The 19,665-nt window shown below is 41.3% G+C and overlaps 1 protein-coding gene across 3 annotated transcripts in view; it reads right to left on the bottom strand.

Annotated features, from left to right (window-relative positions):
• The window catches only part of mbip (MAP3K12 binding inhibitory protein 1), a 37,443-nt gene extending 21,767 nt beyond the window's left edge, over window positions 1-15,676 (bottom strand). Inside the window, exons 1-9 of one of the 3 annotated variants that reach the window (XR_008573502.1) lie at window positions 15,539-15,676; window positions 14,844-14,960; window positions 14,555-14,767; window positions 13,903-13,999; window positions 13,558-13,623; window positions 12,573-12,728; window positions 12,404-12,501; window positions 9,029-9,067; window positions 8,845-8,958 (exon numbers count right to left, since the gene is read on the bottom strand). Coding sequence is in view for 2 of the 3 variants with exons in the window: in XM_054797132.1 (XP_054653107.1) it covers window positions 8,851-8,958; window positions 9,029-9,067; window positions 12,404-12,501; window positions 12,573-12,728; window positions 13,558-13,623; window positions 13,903-13,999; window positions 14,555-14,767; window positions 14,844-14,960; window positions 15,539-15,664 (1,020 nt within the window). In the remaining variant the exon portion in view is untranslated. Of the gene's footprint in view, window positions 1-633; window positions 8,959-9,028; window positions 9,068-12,403; window positions 12,502-12,572; window positions 12,729-13,557; window positions 13,624-13,902; window positions 14,000-14,554; window positions 14,768-14,843; window positions 14,961-15,538 lie in introns of those variants that run through there. The other 2 variants (XM_054797132.1, XM_054797133.1) reach the window with 2 other exon arrangements.
• Between the last annotated feature and the right edge of the window lie 3,989 nt (window positions 15,677-19,665).

The following is a 19,665-nucleotide window of genomic DNA, read 5'->3' as shown; positions in this document are numbered from 1 at the left end:
ATCGCGGTTAATTGGTTCGAGACCCGCCTTGAAAAGCAAATTTCCACAAAGTAGGATTCTTGGTAATGGTTTAATTCATTCATGCTTTGTCGTATGGTGCACATAAACCAGGCTTTAGAATCTACGCATGGCTGTAACATGTTCCTCGTCTCTGATTTCTTTGGTCTGTTTGACATCTACAAGACGTCTTTGGCATTATTAATAACCTTTTAGAGTGTACGCCTAGCTGAATGTACGGCGTGCAAGTCGTGGCTCTACTGTACATCATTGGTTTTGACTTTACATTATTTCTAAAATGGTGCAGTCCATCGCCAGCTGAAATCCCCGGGTGGAAGCTGCATCAATTCAAACAGGCAGGATGAAGATAATGAGATATTTGGCGAGCCACTTGAGGCAGACGCCAGCAAGCAAGCCGGGCTCAATGGGCACATGATGGGCGGAGCCTGGCCGATGCAGGCCCCCAAAATACAACCTTTTGTCCCACAGCATAATCCATTTGTTAGCCTTGGACCAATTTGTCCTCATTAACCCTCATGAGGGGACTGCGTCTGAGACAAAAGCTCCCGGGGAACAATGGACAACCCCTTCCCTGAACGCCCACCGCCCACCCCCACGCAAACCGACCCCCATTTGTCAACGCTGCAGCAAAGCTCAAGTGGTCCCTGCACATTTCGGCCCCTTGTTGGCTGGAACATTCCAGTCTCACATCCACATAAGGACTCGAGCCAACAAACGAGGTTCACCTGAAAGAACAGCGATTAAAAAATATATATTAAAAAAATCCCCATTTCTGTGGAAGGAATGCAAAGCGTTTTATTATACTGGAGGTCACTCCGTCAGTCAATGTGAAATATTTCTCAACAAAGACTATCTGCAAAGAAAGAAAGGTCACTGTATGTAAACGCTTTGACATCTGACACTTGTTGAGCTTGAATATTAGACGTTGACATTTTATTTCCGACATGAAACAAGTTGTTTTCGCACCGCTGGCGTGATTTAAATGGCAAGTTTGTGCTCAGTGGCCTTGAACTTGGTTTTTTTTTATTCGTGTTTTTACTTTCTTGAAGTGATATACAGTAAATGTTACACCAATTATCAACCCAATAAAACTTTCAACATGGGTCAAACATGGTTTCACTTTCCTCGATTTTGATGAAGTTATGACATTTTGTTAATCGTAACCAAGACCATTCAAAACCATGGTGACTTAGTTATTCCCATTATAGGAAAGCACACCGTTTAGCAACTTTAATGGTACATAGTGTGCAATCACGTTTAGTACTACAAATGAACTTTCCTCCGTTGCTTCTTTTTAATGTCAGAGACCAGCCTGTGAGTGCTTTCAGATGGGGGAGGGGCCCACAGCAGCCCTCGCTGCTTGTTGAGAACAGCGAGTCGCTAGTCCCTTTTTTGAAAAAAAGAATCTAGAGGGGTCTGATTACTCGCAACATGTAGCGACAAAGTCACTAAGTTGGCAACACTGAACCCTCTTGCTCCGTTTTCTTATTCCCTGGGAATCCAGGTGTGTTACACAGTACTCCCTTGTTTATCAGTTAATCGGTTGCAGACGCAACAGCGATGAGTAAATTCCTGCAAATTAGGATTCTTTCTTTATAAATGAAATATTTTCATAGTGCTTACAACCTTCTAAATATGTTTTTTAATATTATTAGAGCTCTCTAGACACCCCATAGTCATCTTTTTACTCATAATATCCAATATCGTAGATAGAAAATATTTAATATATAAAAGAATAATATAGACTAACACATGTTAGCATTGGCAGCGCTCTTGGTTCCTTTTTTTTTTTAGTATACTACATAACATGTCTGAATGCGTATTCTGAGTGCCTTATATTTGTATTATTGTTATGCTTGAAATGCTTCATTTAGACTAAAAATGTGTAAAATGTGCTCAAATATACATATTTGTGACTAATAACAGGCTGTATTCAACCATGAAACAGCAATGATATTTTTAAAGTAATATATTTTGAAAAACTCTTTCATAGGGATGCAGCACTCTTGAAATTGCCAAAATTGCCAAGATAATAAGACGTGACCACAGAACCATTACATGTTTTGTTGCAAGTGCGGAAAAGGGTCGCAAGAAACGTGTCAAGAAAAAACATGCAAATTAGCTGCCAAATATTTGAGAAAAATCTAATGTGAAGCTCCAAAAGGAGCCCATTGTCCTCCAGTGCTGCCATATTCCAGAACACTAATCTACCTGGAGTGTCCAGACGTACGGTACATGGTGCTCAGTGCTCAGAGACACGGCCAAGGTAAGAAAGGCTGAAACGACCCGACCACCACTGAACAAGACACACAATTTGAAAGGCTATGACTTGGCCAAGACGTATCTGTTTTATGGACTGATGATGCATCAGCAATGGGCAGAGGGCTCCACTCCAACTCAGGTGCCAGCATGGTGGAGGTGGGGTACTGGTCAGGGCTGGAATTATTAAAAGATGAGCTTGTTGGGTCTTTTCAGGTTGAAGGTGGACTCAAACTCATCTCCCAAACCTACTGCCACTTTTTTCCCACACAGTGGTACAGGAAAAAGTGTGCATCTTTCAAGAAGACAGTGATTTTCACGCAGGACAATACTCCATCTTATGCATCCAAGTACTCCACTGTGTGGCTATCTAGAGTAAATGTCTTAAAATATAAAGACATGACCTCCTTGCCCACCTGACCTAAACCCTATTGAGTACTTGTGGGCCCTTGAATGTAAGATTTACAGTGAAGAAAAAAGGTGCTCCTCTCCGAACAGTGTCTGGGAGGCTTTGGTTGCTGCTGCACAAAAAGTTGATGGTGAAATGATCAAGAAACTGACAAACTCCATGGCTGGAAGGCTCTTCTGTGTTAATGAAAAGAAGGGTGGCTGATTTATTTTTGGAAATGTCAGAAATATGTACTTGTAGAGTTTGTGTTGTTTATTTATCATTCTGACTTTAAAAAAAAATGGAATTTTCCGGAGAGCACCAAACATGGGACATTGAAAGGTGAAAAAAATGAAGACAAAAAAATGTAAAACCTTGATGGTCCTGATCAATGTTCCCCCTAATATTTCAAGTACCTGAGCATACACAAAACGACCTGAGCATTCCTTGGACCTTTGTGAGCGGCATCAGATGTGCACACTGTCGTATCGCACTTGTCCAAAAGTTGACAACTGGGAACTTCCCTTCTGTCCTATTTTGTTATGATTGGCTTCAAACAGATGGCAAGGAGGATTCTACAATGTAGCTTTCTTTATTCTCAACCTCAGACAAAACAAGCCATGCTCTCATACAATTAACCATCTGAATCTTGTAGAAAACCCCTAGTTTATCATTTCATTTTCCATTTTCTTGTTTACCCTTTATATTGTTAATTAGGCATACTTTCATTTCCTTATTTGCCTTTCACGTTCAGCTTTAAAGCAGCCAGTTGTAGCACTATTTCATCCTGGAAATGTACTTGAAATTGATGGCATATTTGTTGTATATGTTTACTTGTGTCTATATTTTAAAAAAAATTAACTCTAAACCTTCTGGTCCCTTCAGCAACACAAACTCGGCGTAACACTTCCTGTATTCGGTACATCCAGCCATCAAAATAAAAGCACGGCAGTACAACATGTACAGTTACACCATTTGTTCTGTCCACACTTTTCGCTCTGAAAACTCGATTGCTACTTTGGCTTTGCAGTGTTTTATAAAGCCGCCCTTTCTCGTCCAAAAATGTAAAAAAAATCTCACCGTGTGTCACCTCTTAATCTTCTGTTTGCACATCCTCCGACACCCGGTCCTCCTTAAAAGAACCTCTTTCTTTTTCCTTTCCTTTCCTTTTTTTTTTTTGGGCTTGGCAAGTGGATGTTGCAATGCGCGTTCGTTTCGCCATCACCTAAGGTTAGCAAGCAGCATTTACTGTAGGTATCTTAACTTCGCTGCAGAATTAGCTGTACGCTAACCTGCAAAACAGCAGCATGTACGACGTAACGCACTGTTAACGAACTGATTGGCTGCATAAGTAAATATGTGCCAACACAATCTTATCACTGGCTGGACAGTGTTCATCATTGTGTTATATGTTGTTCCCTGCTACTCACTGAGTTGCATTCCAAATGGTACAGAATAAATTGTTGTAATTCATTTACAGTTCTGGTTGGATTGTTTTTGTGGATTTGCTGTGCGCTGAGAACCGTGCAGCTTAGAGGGAACATTGGTCCTGATGGCTTCCAACATTATCGGCAGTACGAGAAGATCCCACCTGAGAGGCTTTCCGCATGGAACACTGGAGCGGTCGCCATCATGATCCTTCAATGGAACAATGGAGCTTGGTTGTGGAGGTTGTCCAGGGGCGTCAAACGGCAGCTGGGTATGTGGAGAGGTTGCAGGGGGCATCCCTCATGACTGAAGGCCCTTGTCTGTGTGGTGATGACTTCACAATGCTCACATGACAAAGGACTTCTTCCTGAGGAATAAGCTCACTGTTCTGGACCATCCTGCTGATCTAAACCCAACTGAGAACATTTGGGGATGGATGGCAAGGGAAGTTTACAAAAATGGCCATCAGTTCCAGACAGTGGATGCCCTCCGTGAAGCCATCTTCACCACCTGGAGCAACATTCCCACTAGCCTCCTGGAAACACTGGCATCAAGCATACCCAAACCAATTTTTCACCTCATTAACAAGAACGGCGCTGCTACTCATTGCTGAATCAACATTTTATTTCTATTTTAGGTTTTGTTTATAGCTATGGTCTTAAACTTTTGATCAGCTGATGAACAGCCTATTTCACTGGAATGCTTGTTTGGAACATACAGTCATGGAAAAAAATGATTAGAGCACCCTTCTTTCTTCAGTTGCTTGTTCATTTTAATGGCTGGTACAACTAAAGGTACCTTTTGTTTGGACAAATACAACAATGACATAAGCGTTTCATTTCTTGGCAGTACAAAATGCTATAGCTATTCATGTAAGAACTTAAGTGATTTTGGTTATTATCAAGAAAAGCAAGGAAGTTGCCAGATATGAGCTCTTAAATTAAACGCTTATGAGCTATATTTATCATCATCATTATATTTGTCCAAACAAATATACCTTTGTTGTACCAGGCATTAGAATGGATCAACAAACTTAAGAAACCAGGGTGGTGTAATCATTTTTTTCCATGACTGTATTGCATACTAAAAAATGTTTTTGTCTCACTCCCATTCTCCTCCTCAAAATCCAAAAGTGCATAATGTAAATTCTTGCAATTTTTCAACTTCTCTGTATGTGTCGCATTTTTCTGTGTGACTGAAAATAAAAAGGCTACAAAGATAGGTTTTGTTGTTATTTGCTGCCATATAGGTTAAGTGAAATTAACATCAATTGCAGTAGTGCAATGCTCCCTCTGCCTCGCTGGAAACACAATAAAAACATAATTGCCACAGCGAAACGACGACAGTAGCGTCGAGCTCAGCGGCGGCCCGTTTAAGCGGCGCTGCCGGTTTGTTGGGTCTCGGAGATGTTTCGCAAACAAGAGTAGCAGTAATCAGGTCATTTGTCATAATGATAACCATTAGCGCTGATCATCAGCACGCAGCAGTCAGGCACAGAAATCAGGTGCCCTCGCTCAGCTTCCTCTCAATTACACACAGCGGTAAACGCGCACACACACACGTACACCTCCGTGTTAGCAGCTTGTTTGATTCGTCTGCTCGTTAATTAGTCCAATCATTGATAACCAATAACCCTGATTTCTTCCTGTTGTCAAGTAAAGTACATGTAAAAAACCAGGAAGTCAACTTTATTCAACAAAAATATAAATGCAACCGGTTTTCCCCGAATTGAGACAAAAACATACCCCACATGCAAACATAATGTACCTGACATAAAAGGGTTCAAGTTAGGATTACGGAGTACTACAGGACTACACAAGTATGCCTTGGACAAGTCATCCTAAAATGTAATTTAATGTAAACAGAAACTATCAAAAAAGGAACCACAAAATCACCTTAATTTAGACAAAAGCATATTTTACTTTTTGAAGAGAACATCAATGTTTCACAGTTGAAAATGCCAATTATGATGATATGAATGAGGCAGTTGGAAAGTTGAATAACTAGTTTTGTAAATATTGGACCAACACTGGAGGGAAAGATCCCAAAATTCCTGTCAGTGGAGGAGCGGGATGAAACTGTAGACAGGAACACTAATTCCAATGTTCCTCACTGATGTGACAAAAAAGGAAATCATTGAGCTTGTCAATAAGTGTAAAACACAAACATCGGCTGATTGTAATGGAATCGATATGGAAACGATAAAAACGGTAATCAACCAGATCGCAGAACCGCTGACATACACCAGTAACTTATCCTTTCAAACCGGTAAATTTCCAAACAAAATGAAAATAACTAAAGTAGTTCCAATTTTAAAAAACGGAGACAAACATCAATTTGCAAACTATCGCCCTGTTTCATTACTACCACAATTTTCCAAAATGATTGAAAAGTTATTCAACCGCAGGTTGTACAAATTTATTAATAAGAATAAATTACCCCCGGACAGTCAATATGGTTACAGAGCTAATATTGCAACTTCCATGGCACTGAAGGAAAATTACTGAGAAAATTAACAACGCTATAGACGGCGGAGAGTGTGCAGCTGCAGTATTTATGGATTTGACAAAAGCTTTCGATACAATTAATCACAACATCCTGATTGCAAAATTAGAAAGGTATTGAATCAGAGGGTTAGTGTTGAATTGTGTTCAAAGCTATCCAGCTAACAGAAAGCAATGTGTGAAGCTAGGAGAATATACTTCAGCATGTTTAAACATATTGTAGGGGGGGGGGGGCCAGGGGTCAATACTGGAACCAAAACTGTTCAACCTATAAATAAGTGACATCTGTAAAGTCACCAAAGACCTAAAGCTAGTACTATTTGCTGACGATACTACTGCCTTCTGTTCTGGAGATAGCACACAAGAGCTCATAAAAAAAGTCAGAGATGAAATGACTACTAAAAAGATGGTTTGATAAAAACAGATGATCCCTGAACCTAAGTAAAACAAAAATAATGCTATTTGGTAATAGCAGAAAGGACATGTACGACCAAATACAAATAGACGGAGTGGACATTGAAAGGATGAACAAAAATACTTTTCTGGTGGTCATTATAGATGAAAAGATGAGCTGGAAATCTCACATTAAAAATGCACAACATAAAGTGGTGAGAGATACATCAATATTAAATAAAGAAAAATCCGTTCTCAATCAAAAATCACTCCATGCTCTTTATTTCTCTCTGGTATTACCATAGCTAACTTACTGTGTGGAGATTTGGGGAAACAACTATAGAAGTAAATTTCATTTGCTAAAGGTACTACAAAAAAGATCAGTCAGGATCATCCATAACGGCATATATAGAGAACATACAAATCCTCTACTTCTAAAATCACGATTATTAAAATTTGATGATCTACAGCTAAAATTATGCATAAAGCAAACAACAATGTGCTACCCAAAAATGTCATCCAATTCTTTTCAACAAGACAGGAGAAATATGGCCTTAGAGAAACATTTTACTTAAAACATTTATACACGAGAACGCTGTGGAATCAAATTATGGAACGGATTGAGCAAGGAAGTCAAACAATGCACAAAGATGAGCGATTTCAAGAAACAATACAAGCAGTTGATGTTTGCAAAGTACAAGGAAGAAGAGTCTATGTCTAATCACTACCACACTTAATTACTAACTCTTCATTTTTGTCAGTACTTACCCATTATCAAACTATGTAATTTCATACATATTACTTATTATGATTGTCATATGAGGTAGTTACTGTGACAAGATATTTGACTGCTATTTTACCACATTACATTATAAGCTTTGCTTCTTTCAGCTCCTTTTGGACATGTGGAACTGTGAATTGTAATATGTGATGTATTCCAATGTAACTTGTATGCATGTTCAATTAAATTAAACCATTACCATTACCAACATATATCACTGGTGAAACTTCCAGAGGATGAGACGCCTTCGGATGCAAGAGTACATTGGTGGAGCTCTAGCAGGACTTCCAAGTAAGTGAGAGAGCACTCGGTGAACCCGGTGTCTTCCAACGCTGAGAAAGGCTCGTCATCTATTTCGATTAATTCAATTATTTTTGGGGTTATTAGCTTAGCCATCTGACTGTCACGCACATACGTGCAAGTATTGGCCACATGGCTGCGTCAGCTGCCGTTTGCCTGGTGATCACACCGTGAGCCTCCAAAACTCACCATACTCCATTACGTGTTTGTTGTTGGAATGCCATATTAAAGCTTTTTAACGTGCTATCCCTGCAAGATCATTTTTGTAACGTGACGGTTAAGTTCCACACAGCAGACTTGAATGTTTTTGGAGAGTGTGAGGACGATGCTGCTCAAGACGTGAGTTAAGGCAAGACACTCCGCTGCACGAAGGGATCCCTGCAGGCTGCAAGACTAGTACGAGCCACAGATGATCAGCTTTTGTGATCGGCGTTGAAAGGCATTCATCGGCAAACGCCGATCACATGATTTTACACGGAAATCGGCCGATGCTGATCGGTGGCCGACTGATCGGACCATCCCTAGCTTAAACGTGTTGCACTTATATTTGTGTGTACGGCTTAAAGGTGTACAATGATTACGCAAGGGAGATTTATTTACAGAAATATTACACTATTACTGCGATTGGCTGGCGACCAGTCCAGGGTGTACCCCGCCTGTCGCCCGAAGTCAGCTGGGATAGGCTCCAGCATGCCCCCGCGACCCTAATGAGGATGAAGCGGTATAGAAAATGGATGGATGGATTACACTATTAAACTTTACAATGATTCCACCTTAGGTCAGAGCGGGTACTCTGGACCGTATCCGGACCCAAACACGTTGGCCTTCTTCAACAGAGCCGCTTTGACGGCGCTGATCTTTTCATCCAGCTCCGTCAGGCTGCAGGCCTGAAGGACAAAACGTCAGGGTGAGCCAGGAGCAAAAGTCCAGGACAGACGCAGGAGGAAAAGAACAAACCTGAGTAGGTGACGTCTTGGGTCGTTTGTGTGCGAGGTTCTACAAAGGAGGACAGACCTTCGTGATTAGCTTTCACTGGAGCAGTGGACTATTCATTTTCATCGTGGCCTCAGCTGCTAAACTAATTTACTCTTATGACAGCCTGCATCTTGAAATGGAAAGCAGCCTCAATTTATCTGCAGAAGATTAGAAAGTCCTTTACTTTTTTCATTATTTTACTTATTTATATAACACACACAATAATATAAAATAATGTTAGTTTTTTTTAAGTCTATAGATTGAACTCTATAGGTTTTGACTCAAAATCCCTGAGGTACAGCAAGTCTTGCAATCATAACAGTCGGTAAGGTTTGTTTTTCCGTGCTATTTTTGCAAGCATATTTTGCTACGACATGGCAGAGCAAGAACTCGGTAGGTGTGTTTCATACCCTTGTGGGTCCATTTTTAAGACAATCAGGTCACATTTTGTGCCACCTGTCCCTATGTTAGTGCAAGGATCCTATATATTTATCCAATATCCATCATTTTTAGGTTTAGACCAAGACTCCATTGATTTTAAACCTGATGCCAATGGTAACTGGTTCCAGACCCGACCTCAATAAGTGAATTTCCGCAAAGTGGTATTCGATATAAATAAACAGAATATTTTGATAGTTAGAGCATAGAAAACCTGTTTATGACTTTCTAAATGCGGGTTTTAACATTAGAGCCCAATCTACATGAAATAACACCCCTATAGTCACCTTCACACTCCTATTATTCTTTGTATTCTTTATACACCACATTGCTCAACTGTAATGCGCCGGCTATGGGATCTCTGCAGGGGTATAACAGACATCTTCCGGTAGCATAGCAAGCTAGGGAGCTAACTAGTTAGCCTCTACAATTTACTTATTCAAAACTTAAGAGAGTCATTCAAACCAAGTGGGGAACAAGGACAAAAAAAAAGCCCAAAACGCACCACTTTCACACAGAATGAGAGGAGAACCTTTTTCCTCTACTCGATCTCAGCCAAGGCAATGACGGCTCGGCTCTGCTGGCTCAGTAGCCAGTCTCCATACAGTGTGAAAGGTAATGCAATCTAACTTCATGTCTCGTAACATTACTGATTCCTAGTGGCCACATACTGTATACAGTATACTACATATACTGAAACTCGTCTTTCAATAGTTTTTGAGTAATTGGCCATATTTGTAGCTCATTTCTGTGTCTGTAGTCCAGAAGCATTGAAGGGTTACTTCATTATATAAAAGCAAGAACGCTATTGATTTGAATGACAGACACCGGCCAGACAGAGAAGCTGGGGGTCAAAATTCTAATCAGTGCAGAGTTGCTACATTGTCATCATGTGCGAAGAAGCTGCGATATAACGCTCTCTGTGCCAGTGTGGGCCAACTATGTGAGGAAAAACCCCAAAACAGGTTATTTTTCAGAAAAGGGTGAAGGAAAAAAAAAAGTGGCAGTACTCGCAATAGAAAAAGAACCCCATCCGTTTATTCAGAGACACTCGACATCTGCGCTTGCACAAACATGCAGAGAGTCAAAAGCGCATGAAGAGTGCGGCATGCTGTGCTGACTGACTGATGGTGGCATAGAGAGACGTGCAGCTCGTCTCAAGCACACTCTGAAGCCGGCGCTGCGCTGAACACGCTGGCCAGACCCGCTTCCTCCAAGCAGGGCACATACGGATCGGAATAAGTCCTTTTGCAGACATATCGAGTCCCACAAAAATAATTCATACAGCCGGAAGTGGAACACAAGCCCATCCTGAGGCTGTGATAGTCATTTTCCCCAGAAGAAGTACAACTTTTGCCATCATACATTAAATATACGTACGTTAAATACGTAAATGTAACTGTCATGTAAGTGTAAAAAGAAGCTATGCAAGTAACTCTTAGCAGTAAAACTTAAAAACAGTAACATTTGTAAGCAACTTTACCTGAGTGGAAGTCCCAGTTTTAGTTTACCAGTAACTGATACTCTCAAGATAGGGGTTTACTGACACACAAAAAAGCAAAAAAATAGTACTTTTCTAGCAATTTTAGGTCAAATTTCACATTTCAAGTATTAAAATGACCACTATATTTGTCTAACAAGCAAGAAGCCTCTCTCTGTTCTAGTACTTCAAGCCTCAAGGGGGCGCTGGCTACACACAGGGCTGCAGTCTAAGCTTCAATAGACTACTATTCCACATTCTGGATGCTATTAACAAGCACAGAACCTTAAGGAACCAGGCTGCTATGGTTAACGATGGTAGTAAAGTGCCGACCTGAGCAGCAGCAGTAATAAATGTTACAACTGTGGTCTCGACGCAATGGTGGTGACATGGCACCTCTCCCACCTCGCTGTGCCAGTGCCCTGCCGGCCATGTCTTTTGTTCACGCTGTCCCCAGCCGGCTAAAAATTGTCTGCTTGTTTTTTGTTTTTTTCATGTGGGGAGACTAATGGTGCCACATGAGGTTTGGCTTTGCTACCGGTGGGCAATGAAAGGGAACGCTAGCAGGTTCAATTAGCCGAGTGTCCTGTTTTTGCATTGAGGAGTAACGATGACGTTCTGAAGGTTTTTAGTTTGTTTTTTTAGGGGAAAAACATCGTTACTATGCTGTTGGTCAGGGGTGTCCAAAGTGCCACCCGGGCCATTTGCAGCCCACAGCTGTTTTTTTTGTTGTTGTTGTTTTTTTTTTTTTAAATTGGCCCAAATAATTTTTTAAATTATTAAAAAAAAAATTAAAAAAAAAAATTAAAAAAAAAACATGGAAAAACAAAGGGTAAAAATCTGCAGTAATTTTACAGTGAAGTCAAAATATTAAGAGTTAAATATTAACAACCTAATGTTATGAGGAAAAATAACATTGCATAACATTGAAATACCAAGGAAAAGAGAATTTTTGGAAAATTAGGTTTCGGAAAAATGTTGAGGATAAATTCTAAACATTATGGGGAGAAAGTCATAATTATCACAAGCAAATTTACAAGAAGAAAGATGAAATAGTTGGGAAATTAAAATGAAATGTAATTTTAATTAAGTTGCAATATTATGAGAAGCAAAATAAAGTTGTGATTTTTGGAAAATTAGGTTGGGGAACAAGTTACTATATGGGAATGAAGTCATAATATTACAAAAAGAAAATTTATGGTGGTTATTGATAAAGAAAGTTGAAATATTTTGAAAATAAAACAAGAAAAACAGCAAAAATGGACGAAAAAGAGCAAAGAGCGAAGTTTGCACTAATAATACACTCACTGTTTGACCTGTATCACAAAGCTGATGCAGTTTTGTCATTTTTCACTATGTGACCCCTGCTGGAAAAAGCTTGGACACGCCTGCTATAGCCAGAACCTTATCCACAGATGTACCTCAGCTAAAGTGCTCACCGAGGACTGGAAGTACTCTGGCGAGAGTCCCTCCAACTGCAGGATGCGGTCCTCCAGCTTCTTCAACCTCTGGTAGACACTCAACGGAACCGGACCCGCTGCGGAACAAAACACTGATAAACACATGTTCTCTATTCAAAGCAACGCTTTTATTGTGGAAGGACCTTACCTGTCGGGAGTTTGAGGTGAAATTCAATGTTGTTGAGGCGTTCCTCGATGGCTGAATTGCCGCAGTCACGCGCCGGCGGGCCTCGCACCTGGTCGCCGGCCTCTCCTTGGCCTCCCACGCGGGTTTGAGGCCCATATGTGTTCACCACCCGTGTGACTGCACGGAACCATCCACAAAATTCAAACGCAGTTGAAGCAAGTCAAATGCCCCACTGATGTCGTGCAGTTGCCTTTATTATTAACAGTGGTTAAGTTGCCCGAAATTGAAAAAAATCGAAACAAAACAGTAGAGGCAGGGTGGACTATATTATATACCAGGGTTGTCCAAAGTGCGTCCCAGAGGCCATTTACGGCCCGCGGCTGTTTTTTTTTTTTTTTTTTTTTTTTAATTGGCCTTCGGCACATTCTAAAAGTACAATTAAACAAGAAAAAAAAATAAGACAGCAAAAATGGAAAAAAGAGCAGTAATTTTACAAGAATAAAGACAAAATAAGTAAAGTCGTAATATTAAGTGAAAAAAATTGCATAAAGTCGAACATTAAAACAAAAAGTAATAGGAGAAACAAAACAAAACAGAGCATAGAGTTGCAATTTTTTGAAAATTAGGTTGGGAAAAAGTTACAATATTACGATAATAAAGTCAAAATATTATGAGAGAAGGTCAAATATGTCAAGAAAAAATGTAAAAGAAGAAAGTTGAAATATTTGCAAAAAAACAGCAAAGAAGTCGAGTGTAAAGAGTAAAAGTTCATACTAAAAATACGTATTGGCCAAAAATTTGTATTGTCTAATATACTGTAAAAGACATAAGTGAAAATAAGACATTTAAGGCATAAATGAAAAAATGTCCCCTATGGGGGGCATGACCAACCACTGCATTAGGGGATATATGGAAAATACAAAAGGGAAAATCTGAATATGGGGTTGACGAGCGTCAGCGGAATAGATTTTTTGCAACAACAATCCATTTTATTTATACACCCCACCTTTCACATGGCTTTTAAATCCCGGGTAAGGCGTAAACACAGCATCTGTTCTGGCACAGCTGTTCTCTGCGAGGGGAGAAAGAGCGACAAAAACGATTACAACAGAATAAAATCACGACTATTGCCACCAGCTTGTGCAACGTGTTGTTCTCGGCTAAGCTGGCCGCGTTTTGGAGGCCGTTAGCTACTTGAGCCTCGCTCTCGCTGCAGCTCGGGCTGACCTCTCGCCTTGTGTGGAAATCAGCTCTCTCCCAAACATTGGCAATCTGTGTGCAGGCTCCCACTCCACCCTGACACATTCAAACCTCCCCACCGCCCACCTCCTCCCTCCTGCTCCATCCTCACCCTGATTGCAGTCGATCACGTTGCAAAACTCGCGCACGTTGTTTTCATTGATCTCCATCTGCTTGCGCTCCATAAATGCAGATATTCTTCGCTCAATCTGCGGCGGACAGAGGAGAGACGACACAGGTAATGGCAGACGATGGATCGATAAGTTGCACAAAACACAATTCTGTTTGGGTTTTCTTTGTTGCCGCTGCTGCAGGCGTAATGATAATGTACAGAGACAAACTGGGGGCACGTGGCAATTTGCATGATGTGGAATGACAATTGCAATTCCAGGTAGCCAAAACACGCTGGCCGACATCACATGATGGAATATGAATACTGTTTGCTTGGCTACCAAAATAAATGCGCAACAGAATGGGGGCCTCTTGTCCTCCATCCACATCCAATCTCAGAGTAATGAGCATCCACTTCATAATCCATCAAGGACCCGGCCCTCTCTCAGAGCCCTCCAGCAATGCGGTCTCTTCTAGCCGACCACGCCACTAAAGGACCCCTCCTTTATTCTCTCCCCGACTCGCCTAGTCATCTGCTCTGTGTGTGCAGCCGCCGCACGTCAATTACTGACGATTATTCATTTTGTGTGACATGGAGTAAAAGACAATAAATAAAATAAAGAGGGCTCAACAGCTGCCTGACTGAAACGGACCTCGGACTTGCCAGCTCGGATCTGCACCAGGACGTCACCGGTCACCTCTGACGCGGCTTCTGCGCCGTCGGTGAGGGAAGGGCCTTGCCCGGGCGGGCTCGGGTCTTCAAGAGCAGACGAGGACACGGCGTCATGTGGCGTCATCTCCTTCTCCGTCGCTAATGATGTGCACCCGTGAGCCTCCGTCAGGGTCCTCAGGCTTTTTGACACAGCCTGAACAAATACACGTGTAAGGCCACAACATATACATTCCGTATACATAACACTACCTGGCCACTTCCTAGCATACCTGTAACTTAGTAATGTGCTGCTGCAAACAGCTGTAAATGTGAGCAGCGTCCGAAGACTGAAGACTGGCAGCATCCATGTTGACGTCCACTCTTAACACAGAGTCGCCTAATTTGAGCTGCATTATAGACACACGATAATGAGCAGCATGGTAAAACTAGCTATGCATAGTAATCACATGCAACTATATGACCATTATCGTAAACAAAAGGGTACTTTTATTTCGTGTAGTGCAATTGTACACCAGTGTAAAATACAAAATTAGTAAACCTTTAATTAAGAGGTGAGTTTCGATAGGTGTACCTAATATTGTAGCTGGTGAATGTGTGTGCGCTCCAAATCTACAACGTGTTTGCACTAAAAATAAGCACTAAAAGGACTTGTAGTGATACATAGCTAATGTCAATTACACTGCACACAAACTCTACAGTGTAAACAACTCATGTATACGGGTAGTTTATTACGACGCCGCTAACAAACTGGGTGATTTTAACATGGGGAAAACATATAAACCAAATGATTCATTCTGTTCGGAATTCGATTTAAAGAGCCTTTCTTGCGACTTGCTGCTCTTTCTGGATGTTGCCTGTTGCTGAGCAGCTCCACAGACGCTACAGCATTAGCATGCTCGCTAGTGGCTACCACACGGGCTTGGCCGTAAATCGCTTTTACGACACAAAAACAACCCAAACCAACCTCTCTCCCGAAGTCTGCCAGCAGCTTCAGCAGCACACTCAGGCAACCGGACGAGTTGGACATTGCACTACTGGATTCGTTGCCGGGAGAACAATCCTCGCTCGGATTCAGCAGTGCGGCCGCCATTGGGGTTTTTACGTCAGCTGCCGAGAGGTAGTCGCTGATTGGCTGGAATAAAGGAAGTGGATGGGCACACCGGGTGTGCGTCGTGCGTCACAAAATGGGCGGAGCCACGGCTAGTCAAGCATATTCATATGCTCTTTTATTGATTTTAGTTGCTATTTGAAACATCTTAAAAGTGTTATGTTGACATGCATTAGTGAAACTGCATGTTGCTCAGCGAAATTTCCATGATTATACTGTCAAGGATTTCCAAACCCTGTTGCTTCAAGCATGACAATTAACAGTGTACTTAATAACTTGCATTTCCGTCTGGGATGAGAGAATAGTCATTCTATAATGAGAACATTGTTGCTGAGACTGTGCAGTTGGGCATTTGGATGAGAACCTGGCTACAATGGCTATTTTATTGTGTGTGTGTGTGTTGAGTGACTGTGGGAAAATCTCCCTCCTCTATTCAGACATTTTCCCTTTTTGTCACATAATGGCGAGAGAGAGACTGATGAGGGCAACAACGGGAAAATGACAGCTACTGGCAAGCAGAAAGCACAAGCACTCACAAGTCTACTAAAGCTCTCGAGAAGGGTTAATCATTTTAGGAAAAAGGGGGTCTGAAGACAAGTCTCTTGGTTTAATTCGTCTCCAGGGCGATATTCGCCCCCTCTGAAACGGGAGCGGAACTGTAACACTTGACATGGTTTGACACGCCGAGCCAGTTGCTGAATGTTCTCACACAGCAACTTCCTAAATGACTAAATTTGAAAAGAAAATGAAAATTTACCCGAAAAAACTGGAGTGCTTAGTGCTTTGATGTTTGGATAAAACACATCATCGCCATTATGTGGTTGTAGTTTGCGGTGCACTGCATCATACTACAAGTAAGAGCTGTTTCTAATATTCTGTCCCTCTCTACAGTGAAGGTAATGTGTTTTCAATTTTAACACGAACCTTTTACGCATGTGCGACAGCTAACGCAAAAAAAATGCGTGGGGTTCAACGTGTTTTTAACCGCAGTGGTTAACTTCTTTTTACACTTGCGCAACAGCGTATGCTAAGGACGCATTCAATTTAAGTTAGTTGTAATCATCACTTCTTAGCATTAGCTGGCACAAAAGTGTAAAAAGAAGTTAACCACTGTAGTTGTTCATTTTCTGTTAAATGATTTGAAGTAGAAAAAATTAATTACCATTGAAAAGAATTACACTAAGTCCCCAACTAACGAACACAACTGGTTCCAGACGACCGTTCTTAAGTGGAATTGTTCTTAAGTAGGGTAAAAGGTAATATTACCAATGATATAGGTACTACATGTACGTGTATACATATACAGTATATGTGTATGTATGTAAATATGAGTTTGGATGCAGTAGTAATATTAGACCAGGATAATTAATGAAAAAAACAATAATAAAAGTGATATAATAATACGTAATGATAAATGTTATTTACCTTTGAAGAGGAGTGGTCGAGCATACGTCGTTGTGGAGGAGGAGGAGGAGATATTGAAAAAAAGGACAAATGGTGGTGGTGGTTAGACTCTTCTAAAAGAGGTAGTGTTCTGTGGGTGGTGTAGAATTAAGCAGGCCTATTAACTCTTCATCAACTTAATAATCACACACTCTGTCAGGGTTGTATCATTTAGCTTTCCATTTAGCTTTACACTGTATCTCCCCAGCGTCTAACTCTTCCTCTGTTGGTCCCATTAGCAGTGTCACAGTGCCCTCTACTGGTCAAGCATGTACAGTAGCAGTAGAAATACTGATTGAGCGACTACAAGGCAAAATAAAATAAAATATAGACCAGTCGGCTTGTGTTCGTATCCGCGAATGTTCGCTAGTCGGGTGTTTGTAAGTTGGGGACCTGGTGTATACAAATTCTAATTATGAATAATTATAATCATTTTTGTTACAGTTTCTAACTTCGTTTTACACTTGCGGCTGATGCTAAAAAAGGGGGCGAGGTTTATCGTACACGTATCATTATTCTGATAATAAAGATGTTATTAAATGAATACCTGTCATGCCAAATGACGGTGCAGGTGTACCTAATGAAGTGTCCAGTGAGTATATATTGTCTAAAGTTGAATTAGTTTAGAAGACATATTCCACTTTACAAAGCCAGGAATAGAATTTCCTGCATTGCTTCCTGCTTGCTTTCACCCCCTCCGCCCCCACACCTATTTTTTTTTTTTTAAAGTGACTGCACCTGTCACCTGTGGACCCGCTGCCTACATTCAGTGTAATTTACATAACCTCGTTTAGCAGTTCACAAATCAAAGCCATTAGGCGCCGCCGACGGGAGCCGAGGGTTCTAATTTGGCGTGCCTTTCACAGTGGGGGGAAATTGTGGCGCTCGGGGTCTTGCAAATAAAGGTTCAGGGTCTTGGCTTTGATTGTTGATTGTGATGGTAAATGTACAGATGATTAGGACAGATTTCCCCTCTGTATTGATTTCCTGCCAAAAACGCAGCAGGCGCCCTTGCTCCTGCGCTGGGAGCCCACTACTGCAGGGGGTGAGCTCCGAAAGGGAGACGCTGATATGTAGGCAGCGTATATTACCATATTTAGCTAGCCAAAACTGTTGCATTTACAGTAGTAAATCAAACTCTGGGCTCCCAAAACAACCAACATTGTCAGTGCTGTAAGAACCCGGAGGTGAAAATATGCTTGCTTTGCTTTTTCTTTGGCTTTTTAAGACATTTCCACAACACTTCATGCAAACATACATGCTATACATGTAAGCGGTAGGGGCGTAACGATTCATTCACTACATCCATGCATGGATTTCTATTCCTCTGATCCAACTACATCGATCTGTGTTTCGTGAGTTTCCATTCCTAACAGCATAAATCGATCTAACATTGTTGAAAAAGGTCATCAATCGGTTGAATCGATACTAAGAAATAAAGCGTTGGATTTAAGCACGGCAGGCTTTGTATAGATGTGTGTTTTGTTGCATTTTTAATGGCAAAGACTCGATACAGACCATTAAGACGTTCAGTCTGTGTCTGTGACGTCATCGTCTTTCGGGTACGTGGGGGTTATGGGAGTTGTAGTGGACCTGTGAAATACAGTTGATTTGCTTTTTCTTCTATTGGTCAATTCATTCACTTCATTCAGGATTCATATTCAGATTTAACTCATCTGTCTTTATTTGAAACTCCTTTTAAGTGACATTTACAGGGCAATATGCAAAGTAAGGACGTTTCGGACGCCTGTTGACGCTTGCTTCCCGGTCCAGCAGCAGTGACGCTTAGTGACGTCATCATCCAGCGCGGCGTGTCCAGGTCAAAACCTATGTTTACGTACGCGGAAGCAATAAATGGCGCACACTTGCTTGTGCTGGGGAGGAAGGAGACGAGAGGAAAGGCTGGGAAGCCATCATTTTTGTTGAGCGTTTATTCGACTTGTCACACATTTACACTCGCGTTTCTTATGTAATCTTTTTTTGCATCACCACCTTTTACTTACTCTGCTGCACGCCAGCTGCCATCACTTCACATGCAAAGTATCTGTTTGCTCTCCCGGTTTGGTCTCATCATTATCAAAGCGTATTATCATAAACCCACCACGCCACGATATCCTGTTCACTGTCTCTGTTAAGCGCGTCTTCAAGATGGAGGACCCATCCCCACCCTCTCAGCGGCAAAAGGTACAAGGAGGACACATTACTCGCTTGTTGCTGCACCGTTCTTTCAAATGGCTGCTCTGATCACGAGGATTATTAGAACAAAAAAGCCCCTGCTGCCATCGGCCCGTACAGGTGAGAGAGTTTTAACCCCTAATTGAAGTACCACGTTCATTTGCTGAGGAATATGCATAATGTCCCTCACCTTTGGGTGCAAACTGCAGGTTTGGATTGCACTATTTAAAGTAAATCATTCATCATGGCAAGCTATACCACCCTCTGCTCATCCGGGTTTTGTATTGCATTTTTAACTCATTTTTTGTACTCACTGATCACTTATTCTTAAGTATATCAGCATTATTAATTAATGAATTTATACC

Source organism: Dunckerocampus dactyliophorus, chromosome 13, assembly GCF_027744805.1.
Source record: "Dunckerocampus dactyliophorus isolate RoL2022-P2 chromosome 13, RoL_Ddac_1.1, whole genome shotgun sequence".
Lineage (NCBI taxonomy): Eukaryota > Metazoa > Chordata > Actinopteri > Syngnathiformes > Syngnathidae > Dunckerocampus > Dunckerocampus dactyliophorus.
This window is presented reverse-complemented; position numbering and strand designations above follow the sequence as displayed.